Here is a 15,591-nt window from a genome sequence, read left to right on the forward strand (position 1 = left end):
GGAATGTCATGTACGACGAGGTGTTGAGATTAAAATTCCCGGCGGGTGTGGTCATCGTTGGCTTTGCCGACGATATTACGCTGGAGGTCTACGGTGAATCGATCGAAGAAGTGGAATTGACTGCAGTGGATGAGCTCCAGGAAACTGGAATTAGCTCACCACAAAACTGAGGCTGTTGTTGTCAACAACCGAAAGTCGGTGCAGCAAGCGGTGATCAGTATAGGCGACTGCACAATCACTTCGAAGCGCTCCGTCAAACACTTGGGGGTGATGATCGACGACAAGCTTACCTTCGGTAGCCATGTCGATTATGCCTGCAAGAGAGCCTCCGCAGCTATTGTGGCACTGTCCCGGATGATGTCCAATAGCTCTGCGATGTACGCCAGCAAGCGTAAGCTTCTGGCCAGTGTCGCCTCGTCCATACTGAGGTATGGTGGCCCGGCTTGGGGCACGGCTTTGAGTACTGATAGCTACCGTAGCAAGCTAGAGAGTACTTATAGGCTAATGTGCCTGAGGGTTGCGAGCGCGTACCGTACCGTGTCACACGATGCACTCTGTGTCATCACCGGTATGATGCCTATTGGTATCCTTATCATGGAAGACATAGAGTGCTTCGAAAGGCGCGGCACAAGAGGTATACGCAGGACTGTCAGACTGACCTCCATGGTCAAATGGCAGCGTGCGTGGGACAGTTCCACCAAGGGAGTGTGGACTCACAGGTTGATTCCGAGGTTAGATATCTGGGTCAATAGGCGCCATGGGGAACTAACATTCCACCTGACACAGGTCCTTTCGGGCCATGGTTGCTTTAGACAGTATCTACACCCTTTCGGTCATGCGGGTTCTCCCGAATGTCCAGTTTGTGCAGGTTTAGAGGAAACGGCGGAACACGTTTTGTTCGTGTGCCCGCGTTTCCGCACAATGCGTGACCGCATGTTTGCCACATGCGGTCGGGACACGACTCCGGACAATTTGGTCCAGAGGATGTGTGCAGACGAGTTTGGCTGGAATGCCGTTTCATCGGCTATAACCCACATCGTCTCGGAACTCCAAAGGAGGTGGCGTGTGGACTCGAGGAGTGACTAGTGCAGACGCTAATCAACAGGTGGTCCAAGGGTTCGCAGTCGGCTACGTAGGTCATACCGGTGCCCTATGGTCGAAATCGACCCTTACAGCGATTAAGTGGCCGCGGGGAGAACATCCTGATAGCGCTGCTGTCGTGGCGCCGGCCTACTGGGTTGGATACGAGCCTCTGGTTGTTCGGGGCAGGTGGAGGCCCCTTCGTCAGCAATCCCAGCTGGTGCTAGCTGATAGGGCCTGAGCCTTCAGTAGGTCAAATTGCGAAGCCCGCAGTATCAGTTCTTGATACCTGCGGTGCAGCTGGGCGCGGGCTTAGTGGTCGACCCTGCCCGCTTTCAGCGGACAACGGGAGGTGAGGACCACCCGGGAAGCTGGCAATGCGCCAGCATGCTACCTTGGTGGACCCCCATAAGCGTGTCATCGATGTTCGTTGCTGCATGGCTACGCAGCTAACCTGGAGGATGCGATGTGCAATAGCCCCTCTCCGAAGCAATGCCTTCTTGGTGGTCCCGGAGAGACGAATGGGTTAATTCTACGAGTGGCGTGAGGTGACAATTGTCGGTGTCGTATAGCGAGGTGACAATTCTCGACTCGAGTGAAGTGACTCTCCATTTGATTTGCACGGCGAGTCACTTCACTCGAGTCGAGAATTGTCACCTCGCTATACGACACCGACAATTGTCACCTCACGCCACTCGTAGAATTAACCCAGAAGGGTTTGGCGGCAATGGAAATGGTTTAGTGGGTCGGGGGTGTAGTCCTGTTTACTGCTTGTACGTAGTAAATGGTCCCCAACCCCACACTCCCGGACCTCGGTCCGGAGTCTGTTGAGCAGATTATCCCCCCATTGCTTAGAAGGAAAAAAAAGACGTGGTGCGCAGCGAGCAAAATGGGTCGATCATGTTAAAGCGGATCTGCGGTAGAGGCCTTCCATAAAAAATAGAAACTTTTTAGAGGTTCGCATTAGAATAGTGACCTAAATAGTCTCTAAAAAGAGATTTGATTGTAGCCCATCCCTAGAAAACCATTCGTTGGAGAAATGCGGTTTCCTGTAAACAAACGTAGAATGACTATTTGGAGAATTTCCTGAAGGATTCACTTGAATAAATGTAGATAGAATTATTCATATGCGTGGTATTCGACGAAGGTATGGGAAACACACGAGCTCTAATTGTCATTGGTTTGATGCTTTCCGCTTTTTTATTGTGACGCGAACAACTCATCGATCAGCAATCAACTAGATAAGACAAGGACATTTCTCAACTCATCAATGCACAGCCGACCCCCTACAGGAAGCCGCACACCCAGAAAGAAAACGCTCGTTTCAAATAATGCTGCAGAATACACAATGTTATTTTCTATACTTGTTTTTGTGGTTGTCTTCCTTAAAAACTCCAATCCACGTAGTAGTAGTAGTAGCTGTGTGTTTTTTTGTGTGTAGTTCTAGTAGCAGTATGTAAGTGTACCGAAGTACTTATCAAGGGCACAAAATAAAACTAAACGTAAAACGAACAAAAAATATCATTCTTCAATCAATAAACTTCGGCGCGAGCTGCTTGCTATAAGCTCTCTTCTAAATTTCTTTATACACAAATCGAAAGTATATTACTTTTTTTTTACTTCGAACTGCCTTGCGCTTTCGCGTTCTACTATTTCTCTCTGTGGCTTAGTTATGTTTTTTCTGTTTTTTTTCTTTGATTTTTATCCATTGTTTTTTGTTACTAAAATATACTTTCTTTCTCACCCAATGTTTTACTTCATTCCCTTCTCTTTAGTTTGCAGTTTTGCGTGTTTTTTTTTCTTTCAAACTGTTTTACTTTCTGTCTGACTGGATTACACTTTAGCTTGATTTTTTTTTTATTTCGCTCGATTTCTACCTAGTTCTGCCGGTTGTTTTTTGCTTAAATCATTACATATTCATTCACACTTTATTTCAGCTCCTTATTTACCCACTTTTCCGTGCGCAAATTGTTATCCTTACTCAGCCGAATAGTACTACCAATCCGCTGGATACGGTCTCTTTACTTTCATGCTTGCTTTACTCTTTTGCATTTTCTCTTTAGGTATTAATAGGTATAATAGCATATCGCATTATCCTAAACGAGTGTGTTTTCGTGTGTGGGTTTGTGTTACTTTTTTGATTGCAAAAAATACGATTTAAAAGGATTTATTTTTCATTTACCATTTATAATATATACTTTTTACAAAAAGGGGCGAAGAAAACGGGAAAATAAACAAGAAGCACAAATTCTCAAAAACAGAAACAAAGGAGAGGGCATTGTGAAAACAACAAATATAGCATACACTAGTTGTATAGATAGGTACCTACACGTACAAGTAGAATAATAGAGTGTTCTTTTTCCCCCGAAAAAATCTTCTAGCTTCGATCACTCGCACACACAGATTAGCAGACCAAGGTCCCACGACCGCAGGCACACCACACCAAGTTGTGCAGCAGTAAATCACAGAATCACCGGAAAACAATGGCTCACTCAAACAGCACACCCTCCACTGCCAAGCCACACGGGTTCGGTTCTTTTCGAATTTCACCGCGGAACAGGCACTCACTCTATCTCTCATCCTCATCCTCGCACGCTCGTCGATCCCTCTCCTCTCCGAATCGGGTGGCGAGCCGTTTCCCATAAGGACATTTCGCCCTCACGGGAAACGACTCACGCTCCCTTACCTCTACTATATTCTGTATAATAATAGTACACATGATTGTGTGAAGCAAAACTAATTTACAAGCGAACAAACTTCCACGTAATTGTGATAATTGGCAAATTGAATCTATTTTATTAGTAGTACACATCATAATCCTGTCGTCGACGTCTAAAAAACACAGTTTTTCTATGTCCTCCTGTCCGTGTGTGTGATTGTGTTCGTGTGTGTGTGTGTATTCGGGTATGAGTGTGTGAGCTAATGTTCCGCTAATAAACCACTTCTTGGTGTGTGTATGTCTGACTGAATGTAATAATGAATGTATTTAAGAGTGTCTATCGAAATTATAATATACTATTTTCAGCTTCGTCCAATTACAATAAATTTATTGAAATGTAATTACTAGCATCAACTTTACATTCCTTGCATTTTTATTGTTGTATTGTTTAATATGTATATAAGGATTTCTTGTTTCTCTGCTGTTATTCTCTTGTTTTTTTTTCTTTGCTGTTCTTGTATGTGTATGATGCCGTTTTTATTTGTGTGTGTTTGTGTTTTGTTCTCCGTTTTTTCATTTTCTTTCTTTTTCCTCTTTTTCATTATTTTTTTATATTTATATTTCATTAAGATTAAATTGAATTATATGTATATGTATATTAATAGATATTAGATGGCACGAGTGTTCAAATTTTTTGAATTTTCTCTCCGACCACGACAGGATTGTTACGTCTAATTTCCGCCGCGCCCAGTTCCCGATAGTCGAACGAGCATTCGTGCTTATCACTGTATCGATGTATCGCGCAGAAGAGGCCACCGCATCTGCATTCGAAACCTGCGGAAGAGATGGAGGAGAGGATTGATGGTTAGTTTAGGACAGGATGAAAGATAGCCCAAGGATTTGTATGCTTTATGTAAACATTACTATGGAAAATGACTTGCCCAGCTCAGGGGTGATACCACCTAAATGTCCTAAAATAGTAACTCTAGAGACCTAATGCCCTAAAAAGATACCAAACAGCAGGAATCAAAAAGAGACCGAACAGGAATCATATTCCGACCAGACATTTCATTATTAGGTGATTATTTTACGGACTGCTAAGGAATTCCTCTAAGAATATCTTTCAAGGTATCATCAAACATTCAACCTGGATTTTTCCCTATGGTTAACCCCTGAAAAAACTCCACGGGTTACACCAGCAATTCCTACGAACTTTTTTTCAGAAATTTCCCAAGAAAGTCCGAAATATTCCAGGAATTTATTCAGTGATTCTTACACACTTAGATTTTTTCACAAGCTCGGCTGAGTGAATCTCGGTTTTCTAATTTTAACCGAGACTCAAGTTTTATTTCCTGAGATCCCAGAAAATGTGTTTGCCCACTACTCGGCTGTGCGAATCTCGATTCAAAATAGCCACGATTCGGCATTCTAAATTAAGTGTGTACATCGATTTCCCTGAGATTCTCACTAATGTTTCGTTCAGGATTTCTTTAAGATTTCAACATCAAATATCTTTACGTATAACGTACTCAGTTGTTGCTTCTAGGTTTCTCTGAAGATTTCTTCAGAATTCATAAAGAAATCCTTTGATACACTTCTCAAGGTAGTCCTTAAGGAATATATCCATAAATTCACACGGAGGAATTCATAGGAGAAATTCTTCAACACATTTTGAAAAAATGATGGCCTTTTCAGGAAGTATTGAAAGATTTTCTAAGATAGGTATTGAGATATAATCATTGAATTCTAAAAGAAACTTCTGGATCTGTATTACATGAACGAATCCCTGAGAAAATGACTGAAAGAGTTACTGAAAAAAAATGCCCTATAAGGAAAAGGAAGTAAATTCTAAATCAATCTTTTCAGTCCTAGAATAAACTTTTGGTCAATTTTCAAAGAAGGCTTGCTGTAGGAATGATTGATGAATATTCTAGACTAAGAAATGGAGAAATGGTACAAGCAATATCGGGAAGATATTTGAAGGACATTCTTTGTCGTTGATCTTCATGCCTCTTGTATGAAAGCAATCATAATTATAAAGTCAATAACGGCGCCGGCCATGTCCTTATGGTTATTGGGAAAGGAAGGATTACGAGTGTGACATCCTTTGTTACTAGAGACCGAGATCACCTCTGCATCGCCATAGTTGACAAGTAAGGAATTTGTTATTGGAATCAGATATTCAGAATTCACCTTGGTAAGTGATGCGGTCCATGCAGCCTTAGTTCAAATATATTAGTTTGTTATGGCTATATCAGTCACGCGACTCAAAGGTAAAGCGAGATTTATACAAATGATGAAATGAATAGGTGGACAGGCGTTGTAAGGGAGCGTCTAGATTGAAATTTACCATCGTAGAGTCAGTAAGCAATTTTCAATCTTGTCGCTTCCTTGCGACGCCCATCCACCTATTCATTTAATCATTTGTAAAAATCTTTTACACGCTCCCTTTACCTTTGAGTCGCATAGCCGATATAGCCATAAAAAAATATTTTAAATCAATCGCTATCGATACCTTCTCTATGTTAGTTCAACTAGTCACTTATAAGTCACTTAAGACAATGTTAACCTATAGTAAATCTACACTCAAAGTGTTGAGCCATTCAACAAATTTCTGTAACGCCAAAAAAATACGTGAAAAATAAGGTATGTGCTTGCTATTGCAAGTGCTATTTAAACATAAACAAGAGTTTTTGTCGACACTTTTAGTGACAAATCATTCGTATTTTTTTTTTCATGGAAGGTAGTGTTTGCATGTGCTCACCGCATCAAAACAAAGGCGCAACTGTATATGGGATTTAAGATTGTGACAGCATTGTTGTTCTGTCAAACGCACAAGGCTACGGTGGCGCTATCTAGCGGCGTTTTGGTTATTTTAATGATCCATTAGGACGTAAAAGTGACTTTTCTATCGTATCGTATAGATTAAAAAATGTTCAATTGTGCAATATACATTTAAATAAAAGCATGAAACGAGCTCACCAAATTCATCATTCATCTTTGACTAAGCAGCCATAAGCTACTTCTTCAACATGCACAAAAAAATCACTCCGGCGACGCGAAAACCGAATTCGCTTATTTGGGCCTTCATAGGGCACTGATTCAAAGATAAAATCGACGAAGAGAAATCAATCATTGCAGATACGCCTGTATGACACTAAATGCGAGAAATGATAAACTTCAAAGGGAGAAGGGTCTCTAAAAAAATAGCACAAACAATCATTGGGAAAATTACCAAATGAAACTCTGGATAATATCGTGCAGGATTTTCTGGAACAATACCTGAATGAACATGGGCGGAATCCTTGGAAAATAAATCAGAGGAATAACAGGAATGATTGCCAAATTATTCGATAACTTTCCCGAGAAATTTTTGGAAGGGAGTAAACTCTAGTCGAATTTATCGAAGAATTCATGGAAGAGTACATAATAGATTTCGAAAAGGTAATCTGTGGAATTTGAAAACCAATAATTCAGAGGAGCTATGGTGTATTACTTGAAGGAATCCCTGTGAAAATGGCTGAAAGAGCTACTAAAAAATCCTCCCTTGAGTAAATTCCTAATCAACCTTTCAACCATGGAATAAAACCTAGTTGATTTTAAATGAAGGCTTCCTGTAGAAATGTTTGAAATAATAATGTAGAGATACATTTGGGAATATCTGAAAAATCTTAGAGAATTTCTAAAGTAATTAAAAACATGGTGTCCATTCAAAATCAGTTTTCCAATTCCCGGATTTCTCCCGGGTGTCAAAAAACAGATAGCAAAAAAATCCTGCGTTTTGATATTTTTGTTTTTCTTTTTTTTTTATACGATGTGGACACATTTGGAGAACATGATCTAATTTATTTATGAATTGATTTTAATACAATTCAAAAAAACGGTTTACATTTTAAAAGGGTTATGTACAAAAAGATTTAAAATATTTCTGCACACCTTCATCGATCCTCTCTTCCGCTAATAACTTTGTAAAATAAATCTGCAATATTTCTTATTAATGAAGAAGATATACGCCGTACAGAATCAGGTTTCTGCAATAACGGAAAGGAAAAAATAATGCTGATTTGCTGAAATATCTTAAACACCGTTACCCCCTGGAATTCGTAGGTAGTTCAGAGAAATTATGGAATAATATAAATGCCTGCTTTGTGCATCTAAACTTCCACAAAAGGGCAAAGTTCAATAGCCAACCTATTACCTCCTAAGAATGCCTTAAGAATTATGCGTTAGACATGGCTTATGCCTGATTTATGGAGAAATGATTGATCTGTGATGAATTTCATGTTGGATCCAAGAAAAGATCTTTTAACAGAAACATTATTTCCAAATACATGTTATTGTTCTCCTATGAAGCTGGCTAAAACTTATCACATGAATCCAAGATTGCATCTTCCAAGTAATCTTCAAAAGAATTAATGAACATATTAATAATCTAGTCAAATGCTTTACAAAAATCTTACCAAGAATACCTAAAGGACCTCTTTATTTATTTATTCATCAAAGAACTAGCCATGACATTTGTTTTGGATTATTGAAAGAGTTCGCTGTCAATCTGCAGAAATCTATACAAAATCTCGTAAGAACCGTCTAGGCCAGTGGTTCCCAACCTTTTTGGAGCTGTGGCCCCTTTCAAGTTCTACAAATATCCCGCGGACCCCTGCAAACAAAAATTGTAGAAATATTTTTTGTTAAATAAATAAAAAGATTGGTTTTTAGTATAAGGTGACTTAAATGCAGACCAGAAAAAGGATCAGATTCAATTAACTACAATTACAAAAACATATTCTCACAAAGGATTTGTCTACGATCTCACAAAGGATTTGTCTATGATCAATGACATTGAAAAAAAAAACTGTCAATGAACCAGGGTGGTGAACATGTCTGCTGAACCAGAACAAAAGCAAGCAAAATACTCGCGAGTATAAAAGTGCTGTAATCTGTCGATGATAATCTTTTCGTGTACGTATTCGGAGCTGTTCGAAGTCAATTGGGTTTTTAGTAGAAAAGGCCCCTGAGTTTTCTAGACTTCAAGGAACTTTTATTACAAACTTGTAGTTTACTGTCGATTTGATGGATATACACTTGATTTGTCTGTCAAAACCATAATAAATCGCACCTTGTTTGGTTGCACACGAGTAAATGTTCACGAACATTTTAATATTTGTTCTAGTATGTTCTCCCGTGCAGGCGGGTGCAAACCTACTCTCATCAAGTTTGTTCGCGAGTCTGTCGTGTTTGTTTTGCGTTGGTTTACACGCGTAAGATGCTTCGTGATTTCCACCTTGGCAAAGAACCTAATTAGCGGTTTAGGGAAATCCTTCGAAAAAAATTACATTTATCAATAGATATCCTTGACAGGGTCTCACAGAGATCACGTCTGCGTTCCATGAATATTATCTTCTATGGCTTTCTGTATGGATCTACAGTGAAAATAACAAGAAACTAGTATCTAAGAAACATCTCTAAAGAATATTGCTCAAATTCTACAAAACTCTTGCAGTATAAGCTCTTGCGGAAACTCCAACAAATAATCTCACGATCAATTTGATGGCCAGGGATTAGCGTTAAAGATTTCCCCAAAAATCGTCTTGAAAGGTTCCCGTGAAGATATTTTTGCCAGGCAATTTTCCGAAGATATTGTAAGGAATATAGCAAGTATCAACTTTGGCGGCTTCTGTGAATATTTCAAGACACCTTCTAATAGGTTTCATAGCCCATTGTATACCATGGGATGAATTTCACCTGGAACTGTCAGAAAAGCTAGTCAGATAACCTACAAGAATCTTCTCAAGAAGTACTACTGCAGGAATATGTTAAAATCTGACAAGAATTCAAATAGAAATTCAGTTAACTGTATGCGAGTTGCGCCAAGGATTTGGATGTAATAAGTGAAGAATTTTGAATTTCAAAAATTTCACCGATTGTTCATCCCTACGATATTTTTTCAAAGATCTCGCTAAAAATCCACCGAGGAAAATCAAAAATATGTCAGTAATTTTCTGCGCATTCCTCAAGAAAATATCTTAGTGTAAATTTTCAATAAAACAATTTTAAATCATATACAGGGGATAGGCAAAATGATTGAGATAGGCAAAATTTTGCCCAAATTCAAATGCTTATAACTTTATGAAAAATGAATGAAATTGGATGCATCTGGAAGCAGTCGACGGCAAATTTGGTCCAGTTTTAGGAACTTCCTTGGCCATGCATATTGGCCACTGGACACCGGAGATGTTCCGGATTTTCTGAGGTCATGTCCAAATGTCTTTTTTTCTGTCGCTTGTATTTTTGTGCGGTGTAAAGTTGGATGGATGTTTGCAATTTTCCTAGAAACTAGAACTAATAGGAAGTTGAATGCATTAAGATTGGTTGGAAATCTTCAGAAATATGACCATTTCCGTAAAACTGGTTCCGGAAAGCATGGTCAGTCATGTTTGTATTTCCAATCATGTAAATATTATCCGGAGCTATATTCAAGTGGACATCAACCTTAAAAATGATGTTTCCTGCAGCGTATTCAGAACCATTAGATGCACAGACCACTCTATAGAAGGTTCCAGGTGCCCTGGGGGAAGTGGTCAATTAGGAACATATCTGGAACCATATCAATATGGACATCAAACTTCATGATTTTCAAAGGTTATGCTTTCCGAAGCATTTCCAGCACCACCGGCTGCCATGACCACTTTATAGTAGATTCCAGGTGCCCCGGGGATGTGGCCAATTCAAAACATGCCCGAAAACACATCAATATGGGTAAAAACATCAAGATTTTTGAAGGTGATGCTAATAGAAGTATTTACAGCGCAACTTATTTATATGACCACTGTATAGTAGGTTCCATGGGCCCTGGGGGATGAGGTCATGTTTCGAGTTGGTCACATCTCTAGGAGCCCCTGGAATATACTATAGAGTGATTAGTATATCTTGTGGTTCTGAAAATGCTCGCCATTTTCCAAGTCACATGGATCTTACTGTTTATGGTAGAATGTGATTCTAAACAGATGAACGGACATGTTCCGAATTGGCCACATCCCCCGGGGCACCTGGAACCTACTATAAAGTGGTTATGGCAGCCGGTGATGCTGGATATGCTTCGGAAAGCATAACCTTTGAAAATAATGAAGTTTGATGCCCATATTGATATGGTTCCAGATATGTTCCTAATTGACCACTTCCCACAGGGCACCTGGAACGTTCTATAGAGTGGTCTGTGCATCTAATGGTTCTGAATATGCTGCAGGAAACATCATTTTTAAAGTTGGTGTCCGCTTGGATATAGCTCCGGATAATATTTACATGATTGGAAATACAAACATGACTGACCATGCTTTCCGGAACCAGTTTTACGGAAATGGTCATATTTCTGAAGATTTCCAACCAATCTTAATGCATTCAACTTCCTATTAGTTCTAGTTTCTAGGAAAATTGCAAACATCTATCTAACTTTACACCACACAAAAATACAAGCGACAGAAAAAATGACATTTGGACATGACCTCAGAAAATCCGGAACATCTCCGGTGTCCAGTGGCCAATATGCATGCCCAAGGAAGTTCCTAAAACTGGACCAAATTTGCCGTCGACTGCTTCCAGATGCATCCAATTTCATCCATTTTTCATAAAGTTATAAGCATTTGAATTTGGGCAAAATTTTGCCTATCTCAATCATTTTGCCTATCCCCTGTAAATTCGTTTGTTTTATTTTCTTAAATTCACATTGAATTAATATGATTTTTTCAGGAAACTGCTATTTAAAAAATATGTATCAACATGTATGCCGTTTGAATGAACATTGTATCAACATGTATGCCGTTTGCATTGAACACTATGTGGTTTGTGATTGAAATTTTGAGTAAAAAGAGCTCCCGTTAGAAAAAAATTTGAACGAATAATATTAAAAAATATATTTTATCCAAATGTCAGAGGGACATTAACTTCTAAGAATTTGAAGCAAAATCAACCAAGGACCTTTTCTAGAATCTTCTGAAAATCTTATCAGCAATCTGCTAATAACCATTTCAGTGAACTCTCAGAAAGAATTTTTAAATACTGGTCGAATATCGGTTCGATTTTCGTAAGGATTCCAGCAAAGATTTCATATAAAATTTGCCATGATTTCAAATGGAAATCGAACAAGCATCTCGCCAAGAATATTGTCAGAAATCATCTAGAAATGTTTCAAAGATCCTAATCGTTATCTCTTTATCACCTCACCAAAAAATAATCATAATGCGAAGTACGAATTACAGACGGTGTTCCACCTCTTGTTAAAAAATCTAGTTTTACCCCATAGTACTTGAAATTTAAAATAAATAAATAAGTCTTATGTTTGAAATACATGTTTTCCCGGGGTGTTCACCAAATTCCCGGGTATTTCCCGTATTTTTCCCGGTCATTTGTAATTCCCGGGTTTTTCCCGGTTTTCCCGGATTTCCCGGATGGATGGACACCCTGTAAAAAGTAATTTTTACAGATGTAAGCATTGGACTGCTGGAAGATTTTTTTGACGAATTCTGGAGGCATTTATCTAAGAATGAGATAACCCTGAAGGAATTCCGAGACGAATTAATGGAAGTATTTCTGGAGGGATTACTAGAGCAGCCTCTGAATGTATGTCTAAACAAAATTTATTTAGATTTAATCTTTGGGGAATTGCTGAAGCGTTTTCTCAGGGAATACGTGAAGGACTACATAAAGAAATCATGGAATAGCCTCATAAGAATTTCTGCAGCCTGAAGAATTTACCACCATGAGTGAATTTGGAGACCGTTGTCTTCTAAAAAGTCTTTAGAAGATTGCCAAGAATAGCGGAGACTAGGTGACTAAAACAGGAAGTACAGAAACTACATTGAGAACAGGTTCTAAAAGAAATTAAGCAGGAACCAGGAAATAAGTTTTGTTTTTCGAGGATTTCCCAAATAATCCGATCTGACATTTCAGTTGCAAAATTTCAAAAGGGTATAACAACTTTTGTTAATAACACGTTTCTATGGACGCTGCTGTAGAGCGTATCGAGCGCATCCATATTCTTTATTATGCACTATTAGAGAGGGAAAACCATGCCCTTACAGGATTCCTTTAGGATATCTTCAAAAAATCAAAAAGTTTTTTTTTTTCTAAGAATACTTCCAGAATTACTCCAAAGATTCTCAACTAAGTCCTCAGTCTCTCAGGAATCCAAAGATGGATTAATTTAGTATTTTCACCATGATTTTCAAAAATTCACTAAGGATACTTCCAGGAATTACTCCGGACTAGACTGCCTATATTCGCGTAGTCGACCAGCGTGAAGATCTTAAAGTATTCGTTATTTGTCGTTCTAATAACAAAAATGTGCAGAAAACGTCAGTGGCGTTTACGTCGACTATGCAAATATGGGCAGTAGAGCTTCCTCCTGGGCTTTCATAAGAAATTCTTTCAAAGGCTTTCCTGGGAATTCCTCAAGGCATTTCTTCATGAATCTCTCGAGCGAATGGTCAAGAATATTCATCAGAAGTAGAACAGATTAAGCTGAAGATAAACCCAAGCTATAGCCTAAATTTTCAAGAGCTCAAATGTAGGAACCAAACCACGTTTTGCACTGATTATTTGATCAATTGGTCACCACCAGCGAGTAATCAATCGATCAAATTTTCAACGCGAACGGCTGCCTGGTTATCTAGATTTGTGCTCTCTAAATTTCGAAGTTTGACTCCGATGCATCTTCACTTTAAAGTCCTCGCAAAATACCTGATGAACTTTTGCAAGGATTTTTTGAAGTCTTGGAAGATCACTGGATGGAATATTTACAAAACGAAACCTCTTTTTTCGTTATTCAGCAGGGAACCTTAAAATACTCAGACGGAATCCCTGAAAAAAAAAATGAATAGAAATATTCATGAAAATTTTTTTTCAATCGATTAAATTTTCAACGCGAACGTTTGACAGTTTCTTTAGAACTGTGAACTTGAAAATTTGAAGTTAAGCGTTTTATAATCACCTTAATGCCAGCGAAGTCTCTAGAGAACTTGGGTGAATTTATTGTGAATTGCTGAAAAAAATATGTTTGGGTCCTTGGTAGAATTCCTGTGAGAGTAATTACTTAGAGAATCGGCAAAAAAACCTTCAAAGGAATTTCTATGGAAATGGCTCAAATTATTACAAGAAATTCTGTAGGAGCTCCAGGAGAAATTTGAGTGTTTCTGGAAGAATTCCGTAGGAATGTTGGAGAAAACTTCTAGAGTACTAACCAATCGTAGTGAAATCCCTGGACTAATTTTTGGTGCAATCGATAGACTTCTGACGGCTATACTGATGAAAATCTGCAGAAACTCTTTGCAGCATGATTTAAGACATCACTAAGGAGCCATCCCCAAATTTCGTAACGTTAGAAGGGGGGTAGTTTTTTTCCTTTATTTGTTGGGGTGGTTAGCCACTGCGTCCGTTATATTGAACTTTGGTGTCTTTTTTAACTCAGGGTGTCTACTCGTTTATCAAAATGAAATTCCCTGATATTTCCAGGTTTTTTCCAGGTTCTTTCAAATAATTCCAGGTGCAAGAAATACTCTTATTTTATATGGCTTAAACAAACTAATGACAAATTTTAAAGTGTTTATAATTTAATAGCTATTTACTCTACTCTTTACATTTTTTAAAGCAATCTGGAGCTATTACAATATCCAATATTCTAATAATAAGGTGCTAAATATATCTAAGCTTAAATATTAATCAGTTGAATTGTATTTTATCATGATGATGTTTTCTATTTCGTTTGTAAATTCTCTGTTCGTCATTGTGAACTGCGTTGTCGTGCAAAAAGAGGATTATTCACTAATTTCCATGGGTTATTTGAACACCTGATATGCAAAATAATTCTTTTTTTTTATTAGTGACAATATTTTAACATAAAAATTCCGTTTACCGATGTTTCGAGAGTTCTTAATTGAATAATTGTTACATAATTAATTGTTGAATACCAGATTGTTTTTGCAAAATTGGATTTTTTTATATCAAATATTTTCCAATAATTTTAAAAATTGTTACAGTAATCAGTAGCAAAGAGTTTGATTCCTCATAGAATCAGATCAGACATTTTTCTGAGAATATTTCTAAAATTATTTCCAATTTTTCGTGACATTACGACAAAGAAAACATTTTGTATAACTGTATGCCATTTCAATGATTTTCTCAAGCAATTTCATCAAAAATTATTTTAGGTATTCGCCCAAAGATTCAGATATAACTTCAAAGATTTCTTTAAGTTAGATAGATGGACAGAATTCCTCCAAGATTATTTTTTTATAATTAAAAATACAATCTGGGTTTTTCCAAAGAATACCACAAAAATTACCTCATAGGCTAAGAGATTCTATCAGGAATTTCTTCATATATTATTTCAGATATCCTTCAATAAAGCCCTTAGTCTCCCAAGATTTTAACCGGCAATTCTCCCATCGGTTTTTCTTGAACATCCTCTAAGACTCCCGTTTTGAAACTGTTGGAATATTCAATCAGAAACTTTTCCAGATGCCAATAGGAATTTCTCAGGATTTCTTACAAAAATGTTCTTCAGAATTTCTTTAAGATTTTAGCTAGGATTTTTGTTAATGTCACCTTCAGGAATTACTTCAGAGGTTGCTCATTAGATTTCTTTGGGAATTCCTCCAGTAATTCTAACAGATTCCTCAAGGAAGTTTTCAAAGAAAAATTTCAAGCTTTCATCCAGGAGTTTTTCTACAATGAAATGAATGAATTTTTCCCTAAAACTATGGAATTGAAAATTGAAAAAACTCATGACGTATTCCTAAAGCAAATCGTTAACTTGTGTATGTTATTGTGTCAATCTTGATGAATGAGGATTTCTAGAAGAA

General features: G+C 37.9%; 1 protein-coding gene across 4 annotated transcripts in view; it reads right to left on the reverse strand.

Moving 5' to 3' along the window:
* Window positions 1–2,402: 2,402 nt before the first annotated feature.
* The window catches only part of LOC5573065 (AN1-type zinc finger protein 6), a 173,079-nt gene continuing 159,890 nt past the window's right edge, over window positions 2,403–15,591 (reverse strand). For all 4 annotated transcript variants that reach the window (XM_021837838.1, XM_021837837.1, XM_001654332.2 and 1 more), the window contains one exon: window positions 2,403–4,573. In XM_021837838.1, coding sequence (XP_021693530.1) covers window positions 4,425–4,573 — 149 coding nt within the window. In that variant the 3' untranslated portion in view covers window positions 2,403–4,424. The remainder of the gene's footprint in view (window positions 4,574–15,591) is intronic.

The sequence above is a fragment of the Aedes aegypti genome, chromosome 1, assembly GCF_002204515.2.
Source record: "Aedes aegypti strain LVP_AGWG chromosome 1, AaegL5.0 Primary Assembly, whole genome shotgun sequence".
NCBI lineage: Eukaryota > Metazoa > Arthropoda > Insecta > Diptera > Culicidae > Aedes > Aedes aegypti.